Genomic DNA, 25655 nt, shown 5'->3' with positions numbered 1-25655 from the left:
AGGAGAGCCGATGGATGTGGTGTTTCTTGATTTTCAGAAGGCATTTGATAAGGTGCTGCACAAGAGGTTATTACAGAAGGTCAGGGGGCATGGAGTTGGGGGTAGGGTGTTAGCGTGGATAGGGGATTGGCTGTCAAATAGGAGGCAGAGAGTGGGGGTCAATGGGTGCTATTCGGATTGGCGGTTGGTGACTAGTGGAGTGCCCCAGGGGTCGGTGCTGGGGCCTCAGCTATTTACCATTTATATAGATGATCTGGAGGAGGGAACTGAGTGTATGGTGTCGAAATTTGCTGATGACACCAAGATTGGTGGAACGGCAAATTGTGCGGAGGGTGTGGAAAGTCTGCAGAAGGATCTAGATAGGCTGGGTGAATGGGCCAGGAACTGGCAAATGGAATTTAATGTTGGCAAGTGTGAAGTTGTCCACTTTGGTAGGAAAGACTATTACTTACATGGCGAAAAACTGCAGCATGCGACGGTGCAGAGGGACCTTGGGGCCCTTGTGCATGAGTCGCAAAAACCCAGCCTGCAGGTGCAGCAGGTGGTCAGGAAGGCGAATGGGATGCTGGCCTTCATAGCGAGGGGGATTAAATATAAAAGTAGGGAGGTCTTGCTGCAATTGTACAGGGCACTGGTGAGGCCGCAGCTGGAGTACTGTGTGCAGTTTTGGTCACCGCACTTACACAAGGATATTTTGGCCTTGGAGGGAGTGCAGAGGAGGTTTACTAGGCTGATGCCGGAGTTGAGGGGGTTGAACTATGAGGAGAGGCTGAATAAACTAGGCTTGTACTCGTTAGAGTTTAGAAGAATGAGGGGAGATCTCATTGAGATATATGAGATGATGAATGGGATGGATAGGATAGAGGTGGAGAGGCTCTTCCGACTCAGAAAGGACAGTAGGACTAGAGGGCACAGCCTCAAGATAAAGTGGGGGGTGGTTTAGAACAGAGTTGAGGAGGAACTCCTTCACTCAAAGGGTGGTGAGTCTCTGGAATTCTCTGCCCGTTGAAGTGGTGGAGGCTGCCTCGCTAAATATATTTAAGACGCGGGTTGATAGGTTTTTGATAGGCAAGGGGATTAAGGGTTATGGGGAGAGGGCGGGAAGGTGGAACTGAGCCACGACAGATCAGCCATGATCTTATTGAATGGCGGGGCAGGCTCGAAGGGCTAGATGGCCTACTCCTGCTCCTATTTCTTATGTTCTTATGGTCATGTACTTTGGTAGGAGGAATCAAAAGGCAGATTATTGTTTAAATGGAGACAAACTGCAGATGAGTGTGAAGTACAAAAGGATCTAGATGTTCTACTGCATGAATCATAAAAAACTAGCAGGCAGGCCCAACAAGTAATTAAGAAGCCAAACGGCATTTTGGCCTTTATAGAGCGCTTCTGGTGAGGCCTCACCTGGAATACTGCGTACGGTTTTGGTACCCTTACCTAAAAAAGGACATAGTCACATTGGAGGCAATCCAAAGGAAATTCACCAGGCTAATTCCAGGGATGAGAAGGTTGTCCTGTCAAGGGAGACTAAATAGTCTGAGTGTATATTCCTTGGAGTTTAGAAGAGTGACCTTATTCAAACATATAAGATGCTGAGGGGCCTGACAGGTAGATGGTGAGACGCTTCAGTAGTGGAAGAGTTGAATAATGGGACAAAGCAACAAGATAAAGGCTGGTCATTTAAAACTAAAATGAGTGGAAATTTTGTCTCGCAGACAGTGGTGAATCTCTGGAATTCTCTACCCCTAAAGAGTGGTGGAGGCTGGATCATTAGAAGTATTTAAAATGGAGGTGGATAAATGTGGAGTTTAATTTAGATAAATGTGAGGTGATGCAATTTGGTCGGATCAGGGCAGGACTTAATCAATTAACGGTATTGTGTTGGGGAGAATTATAGAACAAAGAGATCTAGGTGTACAGGTTCATAGCTCCTTGGCTAAAGTAAACATAAATCCTTTTGACGATGAGAAAGGGGATGTGATAACTGGAAATGAGAAAATGGCTGAGGCATTGAAAAAGTATTTTGTGTCAGTCTTCACAGTGGAAGATACAAATAACAAGCCAAAATTTGATGACAGGAAGGCTATGGCAGGTGAGGACCTAGAAATATCACTATTACAAAAGAGGTGGTGTTGCACAAGCTAATGGGCTAAAGGTAGTCAAGTTTCCTGGTCCTGATAGAATGCATCCCAGGGAACTAAAAGAGATGACATGGGAAATAACAAATGCACTAGTAGTAATTTACCAAAATTCACTGGACTCTGGGATGGTTATCTTAGGATATAGATAGGCTGGAAAATTGGGCGGAGAAATGGCAGATGGAATTTAATCCAGATAAATGCGAAGTGATGCATTTCGGTAGATCTAATGGAGGGGGGAGCTATACAATAAATGACAGAACCATCAGGAGTATAGACACAGAGGGACCTGGGTGTACAAGTCCACAGATCCTTAAAGGTGGAAGCACAGGTGGAGAGGGTGGTAAAGAAGGCATATGGCATGCTTGCCTTTATTGGATGGGGCATAGAGTATAAAAGTTGGCATATGATATTGCAGCTATATAGAGCATTGGTTAGGCCACATTTGGAATACTGCATCCAGTTCTGGTCGCCACACTACCAGAAGGATGTGGAGGCTTTGGAGAGAGTACAGAAAAGGTTTACCAGGATGTTTCCTGGTATGGGGGGTCTTAGCTGTGAGGAGAGATTGGGTAAACTGGGGTTGTTCCTGAAAAGGAGGAGGATGAGGGGCGACCTAATAGAGGTGTATAAGATTATGAAGGGCGTAGATAGGGTGAGCAGTGGGAAGCTTTTTCCCAGGTCGAAGGTGATGAACACAAGGGATCACAAGTTCAAGGTGAAGGGGGAAAGGTTCAACACAGATGTCAGGGGAACGTATTTTACACAGAGGGTGGTGGGGGCCTGGAATGCACTGCCAAGCAAGGTGGTTGAGGCGGACACGCTGGGATTGTTTAAGACTTATATAGATAGTCACATGAACAGACTGGGAATAGAGGGATGCGAACACATGGTCTAGTTGGGCTCACAAGCGACGCAGGCTTGGAGGGCCGAAGGGCCTGTTCCTGTGCTGTATTGTTCTTTGTTCTTTTTTGTATCCGCAGATTGGAAAATGGCAAATGTGGTGCCACTGTTTAAAAAAGGAGGTAGATAAAAGGCAGATAACTATAGGCCGGTTAGCTTAACTTCTGTAGTAGAGAAAATGCTTGAATCTATAATCAGGAAGAAAAGCAAGACATCTGGATATAAATTGTTCCATTGATAACACGGGGCATGAGTTAATGAAGGGCAGGTCAAGTATGACTAATTTGGTGGAATTCTTTGAGAATATTACATGTGCAATGGACAATAGCAAACCTGTGGATGTAGTGGATCTGGATTTCCAGGAAGCATTTGACAAGGTGCTGCACCAAAGATTGCTGCATAAGATAACGGTGCACGGTGTTATGGGTAATGTATTAGCATGGATAGAGGATTGGTTAACTAACAGAAAGCAAAGACTGGGGATAAATGGATGTTTTTTTGGTTGGCGATCAGTAACTAGTGATGTGCCTCAGAGATCAGTATTGGGACCGCAATTGTTTACGATTTACATAGATGATTTGGAATCGGGAATCACAGGTGACACTAGTTTGAGTGGCAGAGCAAAGTGTGCGGAGGACACTGAAAGTCTGCAAAGGGAAATAGATAGTCTAAGTGAATGGGTGAGGGTCTGGCAGAAGGAGTACAATGTTGATAAATGTAAGATCATCCATTTTTGTAGGAATAACAGCAAAATGGGCTATTATTTAAATGGTAAAAAAATTGCAACATGCTGCTGTGCAAAGGGACCTGAGTGTCCTCATGCAAGAATCATAAGGAGTTGGTTTGTAGGTGCAGCAGGTAATTAAGGCGGCAAATGGAATTTTGTCCTCGTCGCTAGAGGGATGGAGTTTAAAAACAGCGAGGTTATGTTGCAGCTGTATAAGGTGCTGGTGAGGCCACACCTGGAGTACTGTGTACAGTTTTGGTCTCCTCATCTGAGAGAGGATATTATGGCACTGAAGGGGATGCAGAGGAGATTCACTAGGTTGATTCTGGAGTTAAGAGGCTTGGCTAATGAGGAGACACTGAGTAGACTGGGGCTATACTCATTGGAATTCGGGAGATCTTATAGAAACATATAAGATAATGAAGGGAATAGATAGGATAGAAGCAGGGAAGTTGTTTCCACTGGTGGGTGAAACTAGAACTAGGGTGTATGGCCTCAAAATAAGGGGGAGCAGATTTAGGATTGAGTTGAGGTGGAACTTCTTCACAAAGGGTTGTGAATCTGTGGAATTCCCTGCCCAGTGAAGCAGTTGAGGCTACCTCATTGAATGTTTTTAAGGCAAGGATAGATAAATTTTTGAACAGTAAAGCGATTAAGGGTTATGGTGAGCAGGCAGGTAAGTGGAGCTGAGTCCACAAAAAGATGAGCCATGATCTTATTGAATGGCGGAGCAGGCTTGTGGGGCAAGATGGCCTACTCCTCCTGGTTCTTATGTTTTTATGAAAGTGGAGTCAGAGGTGGTGAAGAAGGCATTCAGCATGCTTGGTTTCATTGGTCCGGACGTTGAATACAGGAGTTATGACTACTTGTTGAAGTTAGTAAGGCCACACTTGGAATAAGGCTGTGTCCTCAGCCCCTTACTATCCTCCATATACACCAATGACTGAGGCCAAATTCCTTTCCAACTCAATTTTCAAGTTTGCTGATGGCACCACCGTGGTGTGTCAGATCTCAAACAATGACGAGACGAGCACAGGATAGAGAATCTGGTGAACTGGTGTGGCAACAATAATCTCTCCCTCAATATCAACAAAACGAAAGAGATAGTCATCGACTTCAGGAACATGCCCCTGTGTACATCAATGAGGATGAAATGCCAGGTGGGTGCCTGGAACTCACTGCCGAGTGAAAGGTTAGGAGGTTTTGGTTAAGTCGAGCAGCGCAGAGGGCTGAAGGGCCTGTTCCTGTGCTGTAATTTTCTTCGTTCTTTGAAGTAGAAATGTTGGCGAGCTTCACATTTTTAGGTGTCCATATCACAACAGCTTGTTCTGGTCCCCTAGTGCCAACACTACAGTTAACATAGCCCAGCAGTGCCACTACTTTCTCAGAAGACTAAGGAAATTTGGTGTGCCCACTACAACTTTCACCAATTTTTACAGATGCACCATAGAAAACATTCTTTCTGGTTTTATCAGAGGTTGTATGGCTTCTGCTCTGATCAAGACCGCAATAAACTACAAAGGGTCGTGAATGAAGCCCAGTCTATCACTCAAACCAGCCTCCCACCCATTGACACTGTCTACACTTCCCGCTGCCTCGGAAAAACAGTCACCAAAATTAAGGAACCCATACACACCAGACATACTCTCTCCCACTTTCTTCCATCGTGAAAAAGATACAAAATCTGAGGACACGTACCAACTGATTAAGAACAGCTTCTTCCCTGCTGCCATCAGACTTCTGAATGGGCCTAGCTCAAATTAAGTTGATCTTTCTCTGCATCCAGCTATGACACGACATTCTGCACTCTCTCATTTCCTTCCCTATGAACGTTTTGCTTTGTCTGTATAGTGCACAATGAACAATACTGTATACCAATACATGTGACAAATTAAATCAGTTCTGGTCACCCTATTATAGAAAGGATGTTATTAAACTAGGAAGAGTGCAGAAAAGATTTATTAGGATGCTACTGGGATTTAATGATTTGAGTTATAAGGAGGGGCTGGATCAACTGGGACTTCTTTGCTTGGAGCATAGGAGGCTGAGTGGTGATCTTATAGAGGTCTATAAAATAATGAGGGGCATAGATCAGCTAGAAAGTCAACATCTTTTCATAAGGTAGGGGAGTCTAAAACTCGAGGACATAGTTTTAAGGTGAGAGGAGAGAGATACAAAAAGGTCCAGAGGCGCAATTTTTTCACACACAGTGGCGTGTATCTGGAATGAACTTCAGAGCCAGTAGTAGAATGGATACAATTTTGTCTTTTAAGAAGCGTTCGGACAGTTACATGCGCAAGATGGGTATAGAGGAATATGGGCCAAATGTGGGCAATTGGGGCTAGCTTAGTGGTTAAAAACTGGGCAGCATGGACAAGTTGGGCCAAAGGCCCTGTTTCCATGCTATAAACCTCTTTGGCTGCCAATTACATATAAACTATTGGTAAGTTTTTCTATTACTGTTGGCTATGAGGAGAGTCTAAGTGTTATTAGTATTATGATTAGTTGTTGCTGCAATGTTTGTGAGTTACTATTACAGATAGAATCAAGATTTCTACTGCAATTCTGATTTTTCTTAACTTTTATTTCCTCTACTCCAGGGATGTAGGAACCAACTGCAGTGATCTAACTACCACCATAGCTGAGATCAGCTAACTTAGCATCGACTTGGACCTTTGCATTGCTTAGTACTACATCAGGCAGTGCCTCCAGTTGTTAGAGAGCCGATTAGGAATTTTCTATAAATTCATTCATTGCTTCACAGGTAGCTAGGATGTGTCTCTTCTCAGCAAAACCATGGATGGGGGAACCATCATTTCACACCTCTTTCTGGGCCGTTGCTGAACAATGATGGTAGTCATAAAGGAAATCTGCAACCTACATCAACTCAGGAACATAATCTGTTTTATTCCACAGGGGAACCTTACAAAGTCCCTGTGGAAGGAATAAAATCCTCTATCCCATCTGACAAGCCAATGATGGGACTTCGCAGCAAGAAAAACTTTGTTCAAGCCAATATAGTCGATGTTCAGATGTCAGTGCCCAAGAAACCTGTGCCCATCCTTGTTGATACCAGAAAAGGAAATAAAATATTACTGGAACCATCAGGGCTTCTTCCAACGCTCCTGCACAGAAAGGTAGATACCAGCATTTGTGTGTTAAGATTGGAATAAATGTTTGCTGTTTTTTTATTAACATGTCATATCAACTTTTATATCCTTCACCAGATACAAAGGAAACGTTATACATGTTTGTCCTACACCAAACATTTACAGTCCCCTGAAGGAAAATAGTGTCTCTCCCAAATATTCAAATGTCCCATTCATCTGCAGCTGGTCGCCATGACAATTTGAAACTAGAGAAGTAATTTCTTCCCTTATTATTTTTCAGACCCCACATGCTAGGTGTTACATTGAAGCGTGGATTTTTAACACTACTGCTTTATCATCTTAATAGCTGTAAAATATTTTAAAGCAGTTTTTCCCTGAACCTGGGTCAATTTAGGTCAAACACAAAATTGACTTTCTGGAACAAGATATAATTCATTTAAGAAAATTAACCAATCGGAGTTTTCCATCTGAATGTCTTTGGCGTCTAATCTAATCCCAGAACAGATTTGGGTAAATGAGTATCATATCAAAATATGGACTTAAAAGAGAATTGGTTATACGTATTAAGAATAACATAAGGACATGAGGTTAAGTACGTATGTTTCAAAAAGTGTCTTAAAGCATTAATGTTTGCAAGCAGTTTGTGTTTAAAATAGTCCTATTTGTGGGCTTTCAAAAGAGCAGTATATATTTATTTTGCCTATTGAATAATGAATCAAAAATAGTAATACACCTTAAAGAGCTTGATTGCGTATTAACAACAACTTGTATTTAGATAGCATCTTTAAAGTAATAAAATGTCCCATACACTTTACAGGAGTGTTACAAAGCAAAATTAAACATCGAGCTACGTAAGGCGACTTTAGAGCAAATGACTAAATGCTTTGTCAAATAGGTAAGTTTTAAGGAACATATTAAAGGAAATAAGATAATTAGAGAGGCAGAGATATTCAGGGAGAAAATTCCAGTGTTTAGGGCCCAAGTAGCTGAAGACAAAAACACCAATGTTGCAACAATTAAAATTGAGGAAGTTTAGGAGGTCCGAATTAGAGCAGAGCAGATAATTTTGAGGGGCAGCAAGAGATTATTAAGATACGGAGTGAAGCAACAATAGGTCATGAAAACAAGGAAGAGAATTTGAAAATTAAAAAGCTGTTTAACCAAGAGCTAATGTAAGTCAGTGGATATAACAGTGCTGGGTGAATGGGACTTGGCATGAGTAATAAACAGTCTGAGCAGTGCTGTTTTGTGTGACCTCAAGTTTACAGAGGGCTGAATGAAGGAAGTCAGCGAGAAGTGTGGTGGAATAGTCAAGTCTAGAGGTAACAAATTCATGGCAAGGCCAAGCCAGGTAACGTTACAGAGGTGGAAATAGGCAGTCTTATTGATGACATGGCTTTGAGGTTAGAAAATCATTCTAGGTCAAATGTGATTCCAAATTTGTGAACCATCTGGTTTAATTGCAAATTGTTGCCAAAAAGATGAATGAAATCAATAACTAGTGAACAGAGTTTGAGGTTAGGACCAAGGAAATTGTTTGTCATCCCAATACTTAATTAGAGGTAATTTCTGCTCATCCACTACTTGGGGCTGAAGTTTGTGGTCCTGATGTGAGTGGGTGCAGAATTTTCCATTGGTGTACCGCTTCCCAACTTGCCCTCCCTCCTTCATAATGTCAGAAATGGGGAGTTTTGCTGATGATTGCAGAATGTTCAGCACCATTCAAAATTCTTCAGATACTGAAGCAGTCCATGTCCAAGTGCAATAAGACCTGGATAATTAATATCCCGGCTTGGGTTGACAGGTGGCAAGTAACATTCTGGTCACACAAGTATCAGGCAATGACTATCACAAACAAGAGAGAATCTAACTCTTGTGCCTTGAAATTCAATGGCATTACCATCACTGAATCCCCCACTATTAACATTCTGAGGTTAACCATTGACCAGAAATTGAACTGGACTAGCCATATAAATACTGTGGCTACAAGAGCAGGTCAGAGGTCAGGATTCCAACAGAAACAGTAACACACCTGTTAACTCCCAAAGCCTGTCTACAATCTACAAGGTATAAGTGTAATAGACCACTCTCCCTTTGCCTTAATGAGTTCAGCTCCAACTGAAGCTTGAAGTTTGACACCATCGACGACAAAGCAGCAGGCTTGATTAATACCCCTCCCACAAACACTCTCTCTCCAGCACCAATGCACAGTAATAGTGTGTACCATCTACAAGATGCACTGCAGGAGCTCACCAAGTTCCTTAAACAGCACCTTCCAAACCCACTGTCACTACCATCTAGAAGAACAAGGACAGCATTTGCAACAGAACACCACCACCTGGAAGTTTCCCTCCATGCAACTTACCAGTCTCACTTGGATATATGTCACCATTCCGTCAATGTTGCTGGGTCAAAATCATGGAATTCCTCTTCCCCCACACACACACCTTCCCCCCCCTCCCCCCGACCAACAGCATTGTGTGTGTGCCCACATCATTGAGACTGCAGCAGTTCAAGAAGGCTACCACAACAAGTACAATTGGGGATGGCAAATGAATGCTGGCCTAGCCAGTGAAGATGTGGAGATGCCGGTGTTAGACTGGGGTAAACGCAGTAAGAAGTCTCACAACAGCAGGTTAAAGTCCAACAGGTTTATTTGGTAGCAATTTGGCTACCAAATAAACCTGTTGGACTTTAACCTGGTGTTGTGAGACTTCTTACTAGCCAGTGAAGTCCACATCCCTTGAATGTATAAAATAAAAGTAAAAGGGTCCTACAGTACTAGAAATGGGCACCAGTGTAAAGTCCTTCCAATGGCTATCCAAAAACCAGTCTTGATAATGAGGAATTATCCTGCAAAACCTAAAAAAGTAACATACATTTTTGATGTCTCCTTAATTCTCTTAGTGAATTAGCACAAATGATGAACAAAGAATAGAATTAAGTCAATGTTTTTTGTTTTCCATTTCAAACTGACAGCTATCTAAAGATCTTTAAGACAAATTTGTTGGCATAGCTTTGAAGCAAGTGAGTTACTGCTTCCCCTTTCTGGTCTTTTCTTTTTAAAGAGGGCATTGCCCCTAAGAACCACAGCTGGATTTCCTCAAAGCAGGTTCATCACCAACAAAAAGAGGTAAGTGGGTTGGGCAGGTGAGAACCGATGGGAATTCCTTATTCTGCTGTATTAAACAGCTGCCCTCAGTCAAACCTATTGTTGACAGACCCCTCAAGGCTGCAAAAATCCTAGGACAACATGAAATGAATGGGCCTCTAGATGTCTTGCCCCTTTTCCATTGCTTTATGACTAGTGAATAAACATTCCACAAAGTACAGGAAAATTGAACATGTAGGAAATTGAACAGGAGGATGAAGCAGAGAGTGAATTCTTTTAGTTGATGCACAGTGCTAACTCTGTACTAGCACATATGATGAACAAGGAGTAGAACTAAAACAATGAGGTATTCATTTTTTTCTTTTGCATTTCAAACTGGCAGCTGAATAAAGATCTTTAAAACAAAGTTTTTAGCATAGCTTTACAGTGCAGTAATATTCTCACACCTTGTAAGTGCAAGGTGCCTTGATCAGGATAGGAAGAGTACACAGTTTACCTCACCTCAGCACTCCTGTCACACCATTAGTTTAACCATCTACTAAAATGGCCATTTATTCACCTTTTGCTGCTGTTAAACCCAAAGTAAAAGTAACTTTAACCAAGCTTCTCTGAATAAACTCAGGATTGATTGATTATGAAACGCAATTTTTTTTTTAAAGCAAGTTTTAAGAATTACTTAACATACACTTTAACCTGGAAGAATAACTATCCCTTTCAAAAATTCATGCTCACCTAGTCCCATGCCCTCCCTCCCCCACACACAACACATGCACAATAAACACACAAACTCTGCAGAGATGAGCTTTGGAGGATAGGCTTTATAAAATAAAGGATGAAGTTTGATGGTTTTGACGCTGTCGATTTGGATCTCCCTCTCGTCCCAGTTGGGATTTGGAGGTTCTCACCAGCAGAGCTTCAGCATGGGGGAATCGGAATCAATCCGTTGTGTCTGAGCCTCACGGATTTCCAAAGACAGACAGGTTCCACTGAACTGAGGATTCATAGCTGGATACTTCCTAAAACTTTATTTGTAAAATAAAACTTAAAGACCAAATAATGCAATGTCCTTCCAAATTTAAGAAAAATGCAGTTCATGACAATATGGTTTTCCCAACAAAGGTTTCTATAGGAAAGGTTATACTATGGTTTCTAATCTGACAAAATGATTTCCTCAGACAAATTGTTTGCTGTGATTGAAGTGATATTGAACTCCAGCACCTTTAAGGTATAAGTTACAATTAGAAGTTGTTGGAAAACTAAGGGAAGCTCAAAAAAAGCTGCTAGCTGAATTAAGAAATTTAAGAGCATATTTTGTGAGAGGCTAATTTATTTAAATCAACATTGAAGCATAGAGAATAGTGTTGTCCTAATGTTAATTTGGTGGATGTAATTTTGAAATCATTAAGCAAACTTAGATAATGATAAGTGCAAGGTGTGAGCTAGGAAAAAAACTAACAGCTTACCAACAAGAAAGAGGATAGTTTGCACCAGTATATCTTGGAGATGGAACAGAAATAGCACAGGGGAGACTGAACTATTCAATATCACAGTTTACATGTTACTCAAGGAGAGAGCTTGTATGTATTTATGCATAAGAGCTTGAATACATGTATGCAGAAGACCTACTAAGTTTGCTTGTGAGGTTGTGGTTGAAAATCTATACTAAACAGTAATTATCAAAGAATAATCTCTCAATTATCAAAACTCAGTCATATAATACTATTATTAGTGTTCATGGCAGAAGATTTGTGTGTATATTTATGATTTAATTTTTTTACCTCCTCCCAAGTGGATATGTGTGGGCTGGTGCTTGAAGTAGTTAAGGTGCCATGACAGAGTGACTGAGTCAAGAACAGCAATGGATACTGTGGAGCTGTCAATTTTCTCAATGACGTATACAAAGAACATTTATTTTAAGAGAGTGCACTCTAAATTGTGAATAATGTGTGACTGAGTAATGATTGAGGGTTTTCAAGTAACCAGAATTGTCTGTAAGTTACAAACACTTAGCACCATAAGCAATTTTATCTCATTACCATCTTGAACCTGACAGCTCTCCACCAACTTCTCCATCTCCCGTTACCTGTACAATTTGTCTTTGAGGATATATAGAGCTTCCTCCTCATGTCTTCTCAGGCCTGATGGTTTCTATTTTTCCAGAAGTGGCATCACTTTTGCTCTGATTGGGGTTAGCACTGCTGCCTCACAGTGCCAGGGGACATGGGATCATGTCCTGTAAACAATTTTTTTAAAAATTGGGCTACATCTTCCCGTTTCAGTTGGAATATGCAATGGTATGAGATACAGTAGGAAACTATATACAGACAATTGAACAACACACAAATGAAACAAGCCAACAATGCTTAACTACTTACATAAATAGTGAAGTGTGGATTAAGCTGTTGCAGTTGGTCCATAGTCCATCATTTCTCCTTCTCTTCGCTTCCTCCTCACCTCCCACCATACCCGCCCCCTGCCTTCTTCTTGTGGAAAGATGAGTTTCAAAAGCCAGCTCTAGTTGAGATGATAAAGTACTGGAACCTTGTGTTCATATTGCTCAGGCACTCTGAGCATGTGGTTATGATGGTTGGTGGTGCTTTCTCATCTTTCTCTGGCTATTTCCCTTCATGTGAACAATCTGGAAAACTCCATCAGCATATTCTGTGGGAACAGGATCACTCCAATAGTCTGTACATCCATTAGTTTGTGGGGCCTGTACCATTGGCTGGATGACTAAAATGCTATGTCACATATTGGTACAGATTCCAATAGCTGCAGGAGGACAATGTAGTTGCGTACATAGTCAGTTCTGTCTGAAGCTACCACGTAACTGTTTTTGGTTTTGGAGCATGTTTGACTGCCACCACCAACTGGTCATGACCACATGTGGTCTGGTGTTAGAGGGTCAAGCCTGTAAGCATTTGATCATAGTACGGTTTGTTTCTCAATCTACATTGCATGAGACATGCTCCATTCACACTACTTTCCAGTTTCTGCTGCAGCAGAACCTTAGCTGCAGGAATCGTAATCCAGGTATGCCAAGGAAAGAGTCATTGAACTAATAAGGGCAGGCCCTGTCATGGTAAGCTTTGTAGGCTGAGAAGTACAGCATGATGGTCTGTGCGATCCTGTGCATATTTCTCACGAAGCTGCTTATTTGGGAGTACTACCCATTCTGTCAGACCATTTGACCATGACCATTGGAGGCTGCTTGTGATGTGCTCAAAGTCTCGTGCGTATGCAAAGTTCAGTGCAGACGAATTGGTGAGCGTTTCCTGTCATGAGTCTCTGTGGGATGCTGTGTGGCAAAGTGTCTCTTGAGTTTGATGATGACTGTGGTACCCAGCATGTTTGGCAAGTAGTCGAGTTCAAACCCCCTGGGATACGAATCAACTAAGATTAAATGTTGTTTACCATGCCATTCAAAGATATCAGCTGCTGTGAACAACCATGGGAGGTCTGGGACCTCACATATATGCAACGACTCTTTTGCTCGATGCGGCTTGAGTGCATTGCATAGTGCCCGTCTGGAGGAGGATTGCCTGAAATGTATAGGGGATGTTTATCTTGACAAATATGTGGAGGAACCAACTAGAGAGCAGGCCATCCTAGACTGGGTATTGTGTATTGCAGGGATTAATGAACAAACTTGTGGTGGAAGATCATTTGTGGAAGAGTGATCATAATATGGCAGTACTCTTCACTAAGATAGAGAGTGATACAGTTAAGTCTGAGACTAGTGTCCTGAACTTAAGGAAAACTAACTTAATGGTATGAGACATGCATTGGTTAGGATAAACTGAAAAGGGATACTTGAGGGGTTAACAGTGGATAGGCAATGGCAAACATTTAAAGTACAGATGGATGAACTCAATAACTGGACATGCCTGGCTAGCATAAGAATAAAACGGAGAAGATGGCTCATCCATGGCTAACAAGGGAAATCAGGGGTGACGTTAAAGCCAAAGAGAAGGCATATAAATTGGCCAGAAAAAGCAGCAAACCTGAAGATTGGGAGAAATTTAAAATCCAGCAGAGGAGGACAAAGGGTTTAATTCAGAAGGGGAAAACAGAATGAGAGTAAACTTGCAGTAAACATAAAAACTAACTGCAAAAGCTTCTATAGATATATGAAGAGAAAAAGACAGGTGAAGACAAATGTAAGTCCCTTATAGTTAGAATAAGGTGAATTCATAATGGACAACAAAGAGATGGCAGACCAGCTGAACAAATATTTTGGATCTGTCTTCACTAAGGAGCACACAAATAACCTTCCAGAAATACTAGGGGCCAGGGGTCTAGCATGATGGAGGAACTGAAGGATATCCTTATTAATCAGGAAATTGTACTGGGGAAATTGCTGGGATTAAAACCTGATAAGCCCCCACAGCCTGATGTTCTCCATCCCAGAATACTCAAGGAAGTGGCCCTACAAATAGTGGACGCATTAGTGATCTTTTCTAGCATTCTAAAGGGCCCAATGGATTCGAGGGTAACTCATGTAACATGGCAGATGGACTTCAACGCGGATAAATGTGTAGTCGTCCGTTTTGGCAGAACCAACGGGATGAACGAGTACACTATCAAGGGCAGAAGTCTGAGTAGTGTTGAAGAGCAGAAGGATCTTGGGGTCCGGGTCCACAGGACTCTTAAATCGGCCTCGCAGGTGGAGGAGGTGGTCAAGAAGGCGTATGGTGTACTGGCCTTCATTAATCGAGCGATTGAGTTTAGGAGTCGGGAGGTAATGCTGCAACTTTATAAGACCCTTGTCAGGCCTCATTTAGAGTATTGTGCGCAGTTCTGGTCGCCTCACTATAGGAAAGATGTAGAAGCTATTGAGAGGGTACAGAGAAGATTTACAAGGATGTTGCCTGGACTGGGAGGCATGCCTTATGAAGTTAGGTTGAGGGAGCTGGGACTCTTTTCCCTGGAGAGACGAAGGTTGAGAGGCGACCTAATAGAAGTTTACAAAATGTTGAGAGGAATAGATAGGGTGGACTCTCAGAGGCTATTTCCCCGGGTTGAAATGGTTGCTACGAGAGGACACAGATTTAAGGTGCAGGGAGGGAAGTTCAGAAGTGATGTTAGGGGTAAGTTTTTCACTCAGAGGGTGGTGAGTGAATGGAATCGGCTGCCGTCAGTGGTGGTGGAGGCGAACTCGCTGGGGTCTTTTAAAAGACTTCTGGATGAGTATATGGGGTTTAATGAGATTGAGGGTTATAGATAGGTCTGTAGGTTGGTAGGTGTTGATGTGATCGGCGCAACTCGTGGGCCAAAGGGCCTGTTTGTGCTGTAGTGTTCTATGTTCTATTACTTTTTAAAAAGGGAAGAGAGAGAAAATGGGAAATTATAGACTGGTTAGCCTGACATCGGTGGTGGGGAAAATGCTGGCGTCAATTATTAAGGATGTAATAACTTAGCATTTGGAAAGCAATGACAGGATTGGTCCAAGTCAGCACTAATTCACTAAAGGGAAATCGTGCTTGACAAATCTTGTGGAATTTTTTGACAATGTAACCAGTAGAGGGGACAAGGCTGAACCTGTGGATGTTGTGTATCTGGACTTTTAAAAGGCTTTTGATAAGGTTCCACACAAGAGATTAGTGAGCAAAATTAAAGCTCATGGTATTGGAAATAATGTAGTGATATAGATAGAGAATTGGTTGGTAGACAGGAAGCAGAGAGTGGGAAGAAACAGATCCTTTTCAGAGTGGCAGGCAGTGACTTGTCGGGTACCATAGGGTTCAGTACCGGAACCCAAGCTATTCACAATATGCATTAATGATTTGGACGAAGGATTTGGATGCAATATATCCAAATTTGCAGACGACACTAAGCAGGGTGGCAGTGTGTGCTGTGAAGAGGATGGTAAGAGGCTCTAAGGTGACTTGGACAGGTTGGCTGAGTGGGCAAATACTTGGTTAATGCAATATAATGTGGACAAATGCCACTTTGGTGGCAAAAACAAGAAGGAAGGTTATAATCTGAATGGTGGCTGTTTAGGAGAAGAAGTGCAACTTGACCTCAGTGTCATGGTGAAACAGTAGCTGAAGGTTGACATACAGGTACAGCAAGCAGTGAGCAAAACTAGTGGCATGTTGGTCTTCATAGCAAAAGGATTTGAGTATAGTAGTAAGGATGTCTTGCTGCAGTTATACAGAGCCTTGGTGAGGCCATGCCTTGAGTATTGTGTGCAGTTTGTTTCCTAGTCTGAGGAAGGGCATTCTTTGTTGTTGAGGGAGGCCAGCAAGGGTTCACCAGGCTGATCCCTGGAATGGCAGGACTGACGTATGAAAAGCAACTGGCCTTGTATGCACTGGAATTTAGAAGAATGAGAGGAGATCTCATAGAAATATATAAAATCCTGATGGGACTAGACAGGCTAGATGCTGGAAGACTGTTCCTAATGTTGGGGAAGTCCAGAACTAGGGGTCACAGTGCAAGAATAAGGGGTAAGAAATTCAGGACTGAGATGAGGAAGAACTTCTTCACTCAGAGTTGTGCACCTATGGAATTCTCTACCACAAAAAGCTGTTGAGACCAATTCGTTAGATGAGAGATCGAGTGGGACACTGAAAGTGCGTGATCATATTGAATGATGGTGCAGGTTTGAAGGGCTGAATGGCCTACTCCTAGAAATAGGTTTCTAAACCTATTTATTTCTAAACTAAATAGGTTTAGAAATCTATTTTCTATGTTTCTATATCTTGAGATTTATGACAGGCAAAGACTAAAGCAAGGAGTTCCTTTCCAATTTGGGCATAATATGTGTTAGTGAGGGGTCCTTGAAGCAAAGGCTTTTGGTCTGCCATTCTGTATGCAATGGTTTTATGATCACTGATTCCCCCACTGGCAATATCCTTGGGGTTACCATTGACCAAAAATTTAACTGGACCTGCTACATAAACACAGTGGCTACAACAGCAGGTCAAAGGCTAAGAATACTGCAGTGAATAACTCACCTCCCCAAAGCCTGTCCACCATCTACAAGGCACCAGTGTATTGGAATACTCTCCACAGGATGGGTGCAACTCCAGTAACACTCAAGAAGCTTGACATCATCCAGAATAAAGCAGCTCATTTGATTGGCACCACTTCCACAAACATCCATTCCCTTCACCACCAATGCTCAGTAACAGCAGTGTATATTATTTACAAGAGGCACTAAAGTAATTTACCAAAGATCTTTAAACAGCACTTCCAAACTCACGACTACCCCCAGTTAGAAGGACAAAGGCAACAGACACATGAAAGTTCCCCTCCAAGTGACTCACCATCCTGACTTGGAAATATATCGCAGTTCGTCACAGTCACTGGGTCAAAATTCTAGAATTCCCTCCCTGATGGCATTATTGGATTTTAAGAAGGCAGCTTACCACCACTTTCTCAAGGGCAACTAGGGGATGGGCAATAAATGCCAGCTAGCAATGTCCATGTCCCATGAATGAAATTTAAAAAAAGTCCATGTTGAGAGGAGTCAGCCGCTATAAGTACAAATGCTCAAACATCAAAGTATTATAGCACCAGTGATGATGTGATGGTTTGAGACCATTGAAGACAGCATTTCTGCACATAACTTCCACACTCCTGACCTGTGACCATGTCATCATGGCAGCATCAGATCACTCGGTCTACAGAATGGAAAAAGATGATGCGTTGCTGTTCAGGGTCAACTTGATAACATGGCCCTGCTGGCACTTTGACCTCTGAATCAGAAGATTGTAGATTCAAACCTAACTCCAGAGAGTTGAATTCTTAATCCATGTGGACATCTCGACGCAATGCTAATGAGCTGCCATATTGAAGATGCCATCCTTTGAATGAAAAATCAAATCAAGTCTGCTCACTTCAGTAAATGCAAAAATTTACTCTGGAAGAATCTATACCATAGCCACCCTGGCCACATTGGAGGATGACATGCTTGGAGATCAGCTGAGTGGCAAACACAATGTTAGCAGTGCAGCTGATGTGGCAAATACTTGGCGACAGCATTCTGATGGAAGGGTTAGATTTCCTCACGCACCCAGGTAATGTAAAGCATCGCTGGATGAGGCCATTAGAGGCTTTTCTTGCAGTCAAGTGAGTGGCTGCAGGCACCATATCTGGCTGCTCAGAGGCGGAGGATGCCAATTCTGCATATTCCTCTTCCTGCAGCTTGATTCCTCAATGGCACAATCTTGAAAAAGGCACAGCAGACACAGCCATTTGAGAGACCTTTGAGGCACATTGAAGGGCACCTTCAGATCTGTTGCTCTGTTATTGCCTTTGTAGCCATGTAGCTGCTGCTCTGATTCACTACTAAGCTTCCTCACATGAGTTATTGGTCAAGTCTCTTCTTCCAGGGGCCAGCCAATGATACTGTGTGGAAAGCCGTAAACCTGTGGAAGAGATTGCTCGAGTGAATGAATCATGATAGCTGCCTGGATAACTAGAGCAGACATGTATGCTAACCTTTTGGGTGGTCAGAAACTATCTGAACAGTGAGGGAATGGAATCCCATGTAATTGTTGAAGACTCCTGGCTCATTGGAAATGTCTTGAATGCCACGGGACTGCAATCAATAACTCATTGTACCTGAGAGGATCTAACCTCCGTAATGGCAGCGGCATAGTGGCACAGTCATTAGCACTGCTGCCTCACAGTGCCATGGAACTGGGTTCAATTCTGGCCTCGGGTGATTGTGTGGAGTTTGCACAGTCTTGCTATGTCTGTGTGGGTTTCCTCCAGGTATGTCAGTTTCCTCCCACACTCCAAAGATGCACAGATTAGGTGAATTGGCCATGCTAAATTAATCCTTAGTGTCAGGGGGATTAGCAGGGTAAATGCATAGAGTTTTGGTGGTAGGGCCAGGGCGGAATTGTTGTTGGTGCTGGCTGGATGGACTGAATGGCCTCATTCTGCATGTAAGGATTCTGTGAGGTTATTCTAATGAAACCAATTGCCGTCTGTGTCTGATTGGCCTCGTCCATGTCAAAATGCACAAGTGGCAGCATTGGACAATAAGGCATGTGTGGAATGAGAGATGCATTTATAGGCAGTAGAATGTGAGATTCCGGAGATGTCACTAGCTGAAGACAAAGAAATTCAGAGAAGTGATGACCTTGTTGACAACTGGAAATGCTTGCCCGCCTGCCCTCTTGGAAGCAGGTCTCCTTCCATGAGACTGCAGGTGCCAGCAATGACATACTACGAAAACGTCAGTATGATGAGGCATTGTTGCTCTATAATATTGAGAAGCACACTCTGTTTGCTCTGTGCTGGGGAGTCTCACCACCTTCGAATTGAACCCTTAACTCCAACTATCCTCCATTCCCTTTATCCTGTGGAGTGGTAAGTTGCTGGGAAAAAGACAGCCATTGTTGGTGTTCTTGCGTTTGTCATGGCTCCTTGTTGCTATAATGGCTACTTCCAGTTGCTTCTCAGCAGGGGTCCAGGCTGCTGCTGCTGCATAAGCTGCTTCCATGAGTGAAGGCTCAAAGCAGGAGAATTGAGATGAAGAAAAGTAAACTCCAAGGCAACTGAAAGTACATTCCGAAAGTTCCAAATGACCCTCAAAGTACTGAAATCAGATTATCAGAACTAATCTTGCAAGCACAACAAGCCTTTCACTGAAAGAAAAACAAAGTACTGGAAGTACTTAGCAGATCTGGCAGCATCTGTGGACAGAGAATTGAGTTGAATATGATTGCTTTTCAGAACTGCCTCTGAATAAAATCTTTCAGTGGGGCTAGCCACAACACTGTGCGAAAGGTGTCCCAGCGAATCGGTTTCACTGTTCAATGAATCCCTGCTATGTTCTCATTTAATGGATCCCTATCAAGTTGGACAAAGCTGAGGAAGCCTTTGCATTGCTTGATGATCTAATTGCTTCTTAGAATATCTTAACACCCGACAGCTCACAGGGGTATCCTGCTTGCATACAAAGCTGTCTGGTTACACTCAAGTAAACAAGATGATGTCAGGTTCTTGACTCCATACCACTTATGTAGATCTTCAGCTAGCCCTCCCCACCCAACCTCGTTTTGCCAGCACCCAAACTAGCCTCATTTTGGCAGTTAAAATTCTGCTCCATGCCTCCTCCATTACTTAAGCAAACCTAGGCTTCAGCCACACTGACCCCACTGATACTGCTATTTCTACCATTGCATTTGTTACTTAAGCTCTAACTACAAAGTGCATTTAACATTGCAAAAGAAGCTGAATGTCTGTAAGATTAATATATCTTCAAAGGTTTGTAGAACATGAGACAAAAGCTACACCACATGCATAATCAGTTCAATCTCCTATTTACCATTCCTTGGTGAGATCACATTTGTGTGATCTCTGTGTATAGTTTCAGTCTCCTTATTTGAAAGAAGGATAGAATTACGTTCAACGCAGTTCAGAGAAGGTTCACTGGACTTATTCCTGGGAGGAAGACCTTATCTTATGAAAAAAGGTTGAGCAGATTGGAGTTGTTGGAGTTTAGAGGAACGAGAGGTGATCTGATTGAAACATGCAAGATCCTGAGGAAACTTGATAGTGCAGCTGCTGGGAGGATGTTTCCTCATGGGAGAGACTAGAACCAGGGGCAGAGTTTATTGTAGAGATAAGGAATTATTTTTTTCCCCTCAGAGGATTGAGAGTTTGTGGAATTCTCTTCCCCAGAGGCTGGGTCACTGAATTTATTCAAGGCTGAGTTAGATAGATTTTTGATCGATAAGGAAGTCAGGGTTGGGGGGGGGACGTTGCTGGTGCAGACAGGAAGGTGAAGTTGAGATCACAACCAGATCACCCACGAACTTAAATGGTGAAGCAGGCTCAAAAGGACCAGATAGCCTACTCCTGCTTCAATGTTGCTCAGTTTAAACCCTCTTCATGCTTCCTCTTATAACACACAAACTGAACCTGAATAAAGCTTTCAAATTTGTCCTGCAGTTTATTTTCAAAATTGTGAAAGATAAGTGGATTGAACCAGTAGGAATTGAAGAGAAATATGACTGCTGATGCGTTCTGGAATATTAAATATTCAATATTTAAATTTTACTTTCAGCTAACCAAGTCATAGCACCAAGCAAAAGAACAATCAAGTCAAAGTCCAACATTTAAGAGAGGCTGAGGCCTTCAAGTAAAAACTTCAACAAGGGTATAAAAGTGACAGAAAATATCAATGAACCATTTTTGTGAGATATGTAGTTATTTGAAATTCTTTCTGATTGAAAGGTCCAGTTGCATATTTTGGTCATTAAAATTTATAGTTACTGATGAAAAGAAATAGCAGAAGAAATTTTTCAGGTAGCAATTGAATGATTCACAATGCCACCTAGTGCAACAACAAGTAATTATTAAAGAAGAGTGTTATTTAGGAATGGTAGTACTTTTAGAAAGTTTTCTAGTCATCTGACAGTAACAAAAAGTGTGACAGGTAGATGATAACCTTTTAACATTAAAATTCTAATTAGAAAAGTTTAACTAACATTTTACAATGTTAAGTCATGACATGAAGTATTTGTATTCAATTGTATGGCACTTACAAACCTTGAAGAATGAAATCTGTTTAGTCAATGGACATATATTCCAGAATCTTACTTCTGTGATGCTAATAAGCCCAGAAACCCCTGCATTTAGCAGCTATAGTTTTCCATATCTAATTATTATATCTAATATTAATTCCACAATAAAGCAAAAAAGGATGCCTAGAAACTCATGAGATTATTCTGGGCCATTTCACTTGCAGGAATTTGGTAAAGTTCCAGATTATCTGATTAAACGGACTGAGGAGGAGAAGAAAGCACAGGAGGAATATGATGCCTATGTAAAGGAGCGTATACAGCAAGGTTCCATGAAAATGTTGACTGAAGAAGAGCGGAACAATGTGTTATCGGTTAGCAAGAATTATCCAATTTCATAACGAGCGGAATTTTCCCAGAGAATTCTAAGTGTCATTACAGCATGAAAATGAGAGTCCACGCGGATCTTCTGAGCGGGCTCAGCACTAATCTTTCAGCACTCCGTCATTATCTTTGACGGTTGAGAGCTTTGCGCCAGGGAGGGGGTCAGAAACCAGCTTTAGAGCACTTGGGCGCTACTGTGTTCAGTTTCTACTGAACTGGGAGACCTTCTTCCACCTCCCACATCCCCCAAACATTGGCAGAATTGTCAGCCCCTCCCCCCCTCACCACATCAACGTGGGTCACCGACATCAGGGCATCAGGACCCTCCCAGACACACCTCTAGAATGACCAACCACCCCCCCCTCCCCACAACATTGCCATAAACTACTTTTCTTAACAATTGGTTTAAAGAGTCATACCTTATTAGCTCTGCCCTGAAAGAAGAGTAAACGCTGGACATTTTGGATGAGATTTGCCAAACTCTCAGCCATGTGTTTCCCGCCAACGGGAGGTGGCGCATTAGTTGCTAACAGTGGGATTCTCTTGTCCCACTGCTGTCAATGGGAATTCCCATTGATATCGTCCTATGCTGGCAGGAAACTCACGGATGGGGCTGTGCTGCTGGTGGGACCAGAGAATGCCGTGAACGGCCAGAGAATTCCAGCCTTTAGTTTGATTATCTGTTGATATTAAGGTAGCTGAACAAAAATAATTTTAATTTCAAGCTGAGCTACAGTGTGTTGATCTGTTTTTCTATTTCTGCCAATCTTTCAGGGACTAAAGCAGAACTGGGCGGAACTGAATCATGCCTATCAAAGTCTTTCCATATTGATAGATACTGTTTCCAAGCAAAATCACAAGGAACGACTTGAGGCCAAAATGAAAAAACTAGAACAAGATATTGACAAGATTGAGAAACATAAATTTATCTACATCCCACGAAATTAATTTTTTTTACTTCTCTTTCGGTAATAAATTTATTATGTATCTGTCTAAAACAAGTGCTATATTGTTATGCAAATCCTGTTACATTTTTGATCTGCGAAATAGCTGCCCATATGAAATACCTACGAGTTCCATAGTTGAAGGATACATATCTGGAAGCACCAAAATGAAGAAATTCTGATGTGACAATTGAATAACAAAGTTTCAATTTAAATTCATTATCATCGCAAGATTTCCCTTTTATTTCATTTGACGAATTGTTGTAAATGGCAATTGATATATTGTATTGTATAAAATGTTAAATATTCTTTGTGCATTAATAACATTGATTTATTCTGAGGAACTGTCACTGGTTTTGCATTCAGAGAAGCAAATTTTGGCACAGCATAGCTTACACTACAAAAGTCACCACCTCATTGATGGAACAATAGAGGTTGAACAGTAAGGGCAGGATTTTCCAACCATCCCAAAACCGGAAAATCCTGCCTGAGGTCAATGGACCTTTCCATGGTCCGCCCCTCGCCTACTACAATTCCTGTGACGGACGGAATGGAAAATGCACTCCTAAGAGTGCAATCTGTAACAGAGAAAGTGAACTTGATGTTGGCTGTTCAAAGGAAGTTGCTCGGGGGGAGAAATGTCACAAAAGTAAAATTGGAGCTCAGGACATGATGAGCACATAAAAACCATTGAAGGCAGGCAGACAAGTGCTAAAATGATTTAGAAATGAATTCAATGATATTGTATGTCATGATAACATACAGAGCAATCTGCAAGAACTAATTTCCCTCAAGCAGATAACCTTGTTTTAATCCACACTGTTATGTTTAAAGGTAAAATCTTACGCATAGTAAGAAGGTTTGGAATGAAAACTGGAGAAGATGAAAAGAGAATTGTGAATTAATTCACAAAGCAAATACAGATAGTTCTTCCAGGAGGCAGCATTTCTGAGACACATCAAGAACTGGTGACTTAGTTATAGAGGTTTACTCTTTCAGCCCGACTTGTCCATGCCACCTTTTTTCTTAAAACCCCTAAACTAATCCCAATTGCCCGCATTTGGCCTATATCTCTCTTTACCCATTGTACCCATGTAACTATCTAAATGCTTTTTAAAAGATAAAATTGTATCTGCCTCTACTACTACCTCTGGCAGCTTGTTCCAGACACCACCCTGTGTGAAAAAATTGTCCTCTGGACACTTTTGTACCTCTCCCCTCTCACCTTAAACCTATGCCCTCTAGTTTTAGTGTCTCCTACCTTTGGGAAAATATATTGACTATTTACCTTGTCTATGCCCCTCATTATCTTATAGACCTCTCTAAGGTGACCCCTCAGTCTCCTATGCTCCAGAGAAAAAAAGTCCCATCTATCTTTCCTTGCAATTCAATCCATCAAGTCCCAGTAGCATCCTAGTAAATCTTTTCTGGTCACTCCATTATAGAAAGGATATTATTAAACTAGAAATAATGATATTTCTAGTTTAATAATATCCTTTCTATATTAGGGTGACCAGAATTGCACACAGTATTCCAAGTGTGGCCTTACCAATGTCATGTATAACGTCAACAAGACATTCCAACTGCTGTATTCAATATTCTAACTAATGAATTCAAGCATGCTGAATGCCTTCTTCATCACTTTGTCCACCTCTGACTCCACTGTCAAGGAGCTATGAACATGTACCCCTAGATCTCTTTGTTCTGTAACTCTTCCCAATGCCCTTCCATTAACTGGATAAGTCCTGCCCTGGTTCAGTCTACTAAAGTGCATCACCTTGCATTTGACTAAATTAAACTCCATCTGCCATTCTTCAGTCCATTGGCCCAAATGATCAGGATCTCGTTGCAATTGGAGATAACTTTCTTCACTGTCCAATCTTGGTGTCATTTGCAAACTTACTAACCACACCCCCTATATTCTCACCCAAATTATTAATATAAATGACAAATAAGAGTGGGCCCAGCATTGATCCCTGAGGCGCACCTCTGGTCACAGGCCTCCAGTTTGAAAAGCAACTCTCTACAACCACCCTCTGGCTTTTGTCAAGAAGCCAATTTTGTATCATTTAGATACCTCACCCTGCATCCCATGAGATTTAACTTTATGCAACAACCTACCATGCGGTGCCTTGTCGAAGGCCTTGCCAAAGTCCATGTAGACAACATCAATTGCACTGCCCTCATCTACCTTCTTGGCTACCCCTTCAAAAAGTTTAATTAAATTTGTGAGACATGATTTTCCACTCACAAAGCCATGCTGACTGTCCCTATTCAGTCTTTGCATCTCTAAATTCTTGTAGATCCCGTCTCTCAAAATACCTTCCAACAATTTACCCACCACAGATGTGAGGCTCACTGGCCTGTAGTTCCCAGGCTTTTCCCTGCAGCCCTTTTTAAACAAAGGCACAACATTTGCCACACTCCAATCTTCAGGCACATCACCCGTGACTATCTATGATTCGAATATTTCGGCTAGGGGACCTGCAATTTCCTCCCTAGCCTCACATAACATTCTGGGATATACTTCATCAGGTCCTGGGAATTTATCTACCTTGATGTGCTTTAAGACTTCCAGCACCTCCTTTTCTGTAACATGTGTTCTCCTCAAGACATCACTGTTTATTTCCCCAAGTTCCCTAATATCCATGCTTTTCTCAACAGTAAATACTGATGAGAAAGATTCATTTAGGATCTCACCCATCTCTTGTGGATCCACACATACATGACCTTGTTGATCCTTAAGAGGCCCTACTCTCTTCCTTGTTACTCTTTTGCCCTTTATGTATTTGTAGAAGCTCTTTGGATTCTCCTTTGCCTAATCTACCAAAACAATTTTGTGTCCCCT

General features: G+C 42.0%; 1 protein-coding gene across 1 annotated transcript in view; it reads left to right on the top strand.

Moving 5' to 3' along the window:
* Positions 1–23147, top strand: part of enkur (enkurin, TRPC channel interacting protein) — a 36041-nt gene extending 12894 nt beyond the window's left edge. Inside the window, exons 3-5 of the mRNA XM_080217305.1 lie at positions 6685–6905; positions 21707–21853; positions 22638–23147. Of these exons, the coding sequence (XP_080073431.1) occupies positions 6685–6905; positions 21707–21853; positions 22638–22811 (542 nt within the window). The 3' untranslated portion in view covers positions 22812–23147. The remainder of the gene's footprint in view (positions 1–6684; positions 6906–21706; positions 21854–22637) is intronic.
* Positions 23148–25655: the final 2508 nt, after the last annotated feature.

This window comes from Carcharhinus amblyrhynchos, chromosome 2 (genome assembly GCF_965287045.1).
Source record: "Carcharhinus amblyrhynchos chromosome 2, sCarAmb.v2.hapA, whole genome shotgun sequence".
NCBI lineage: Eukaryota > Metazoa > Chordata > Chondrichthyes > Carcharhiniformes > Carcharhinidae > Carcharhinus > Carcharhinus amblyrhynchos.
This window is presented reverse-complemented; position numbering and strand designations above follow the sequence as displayed.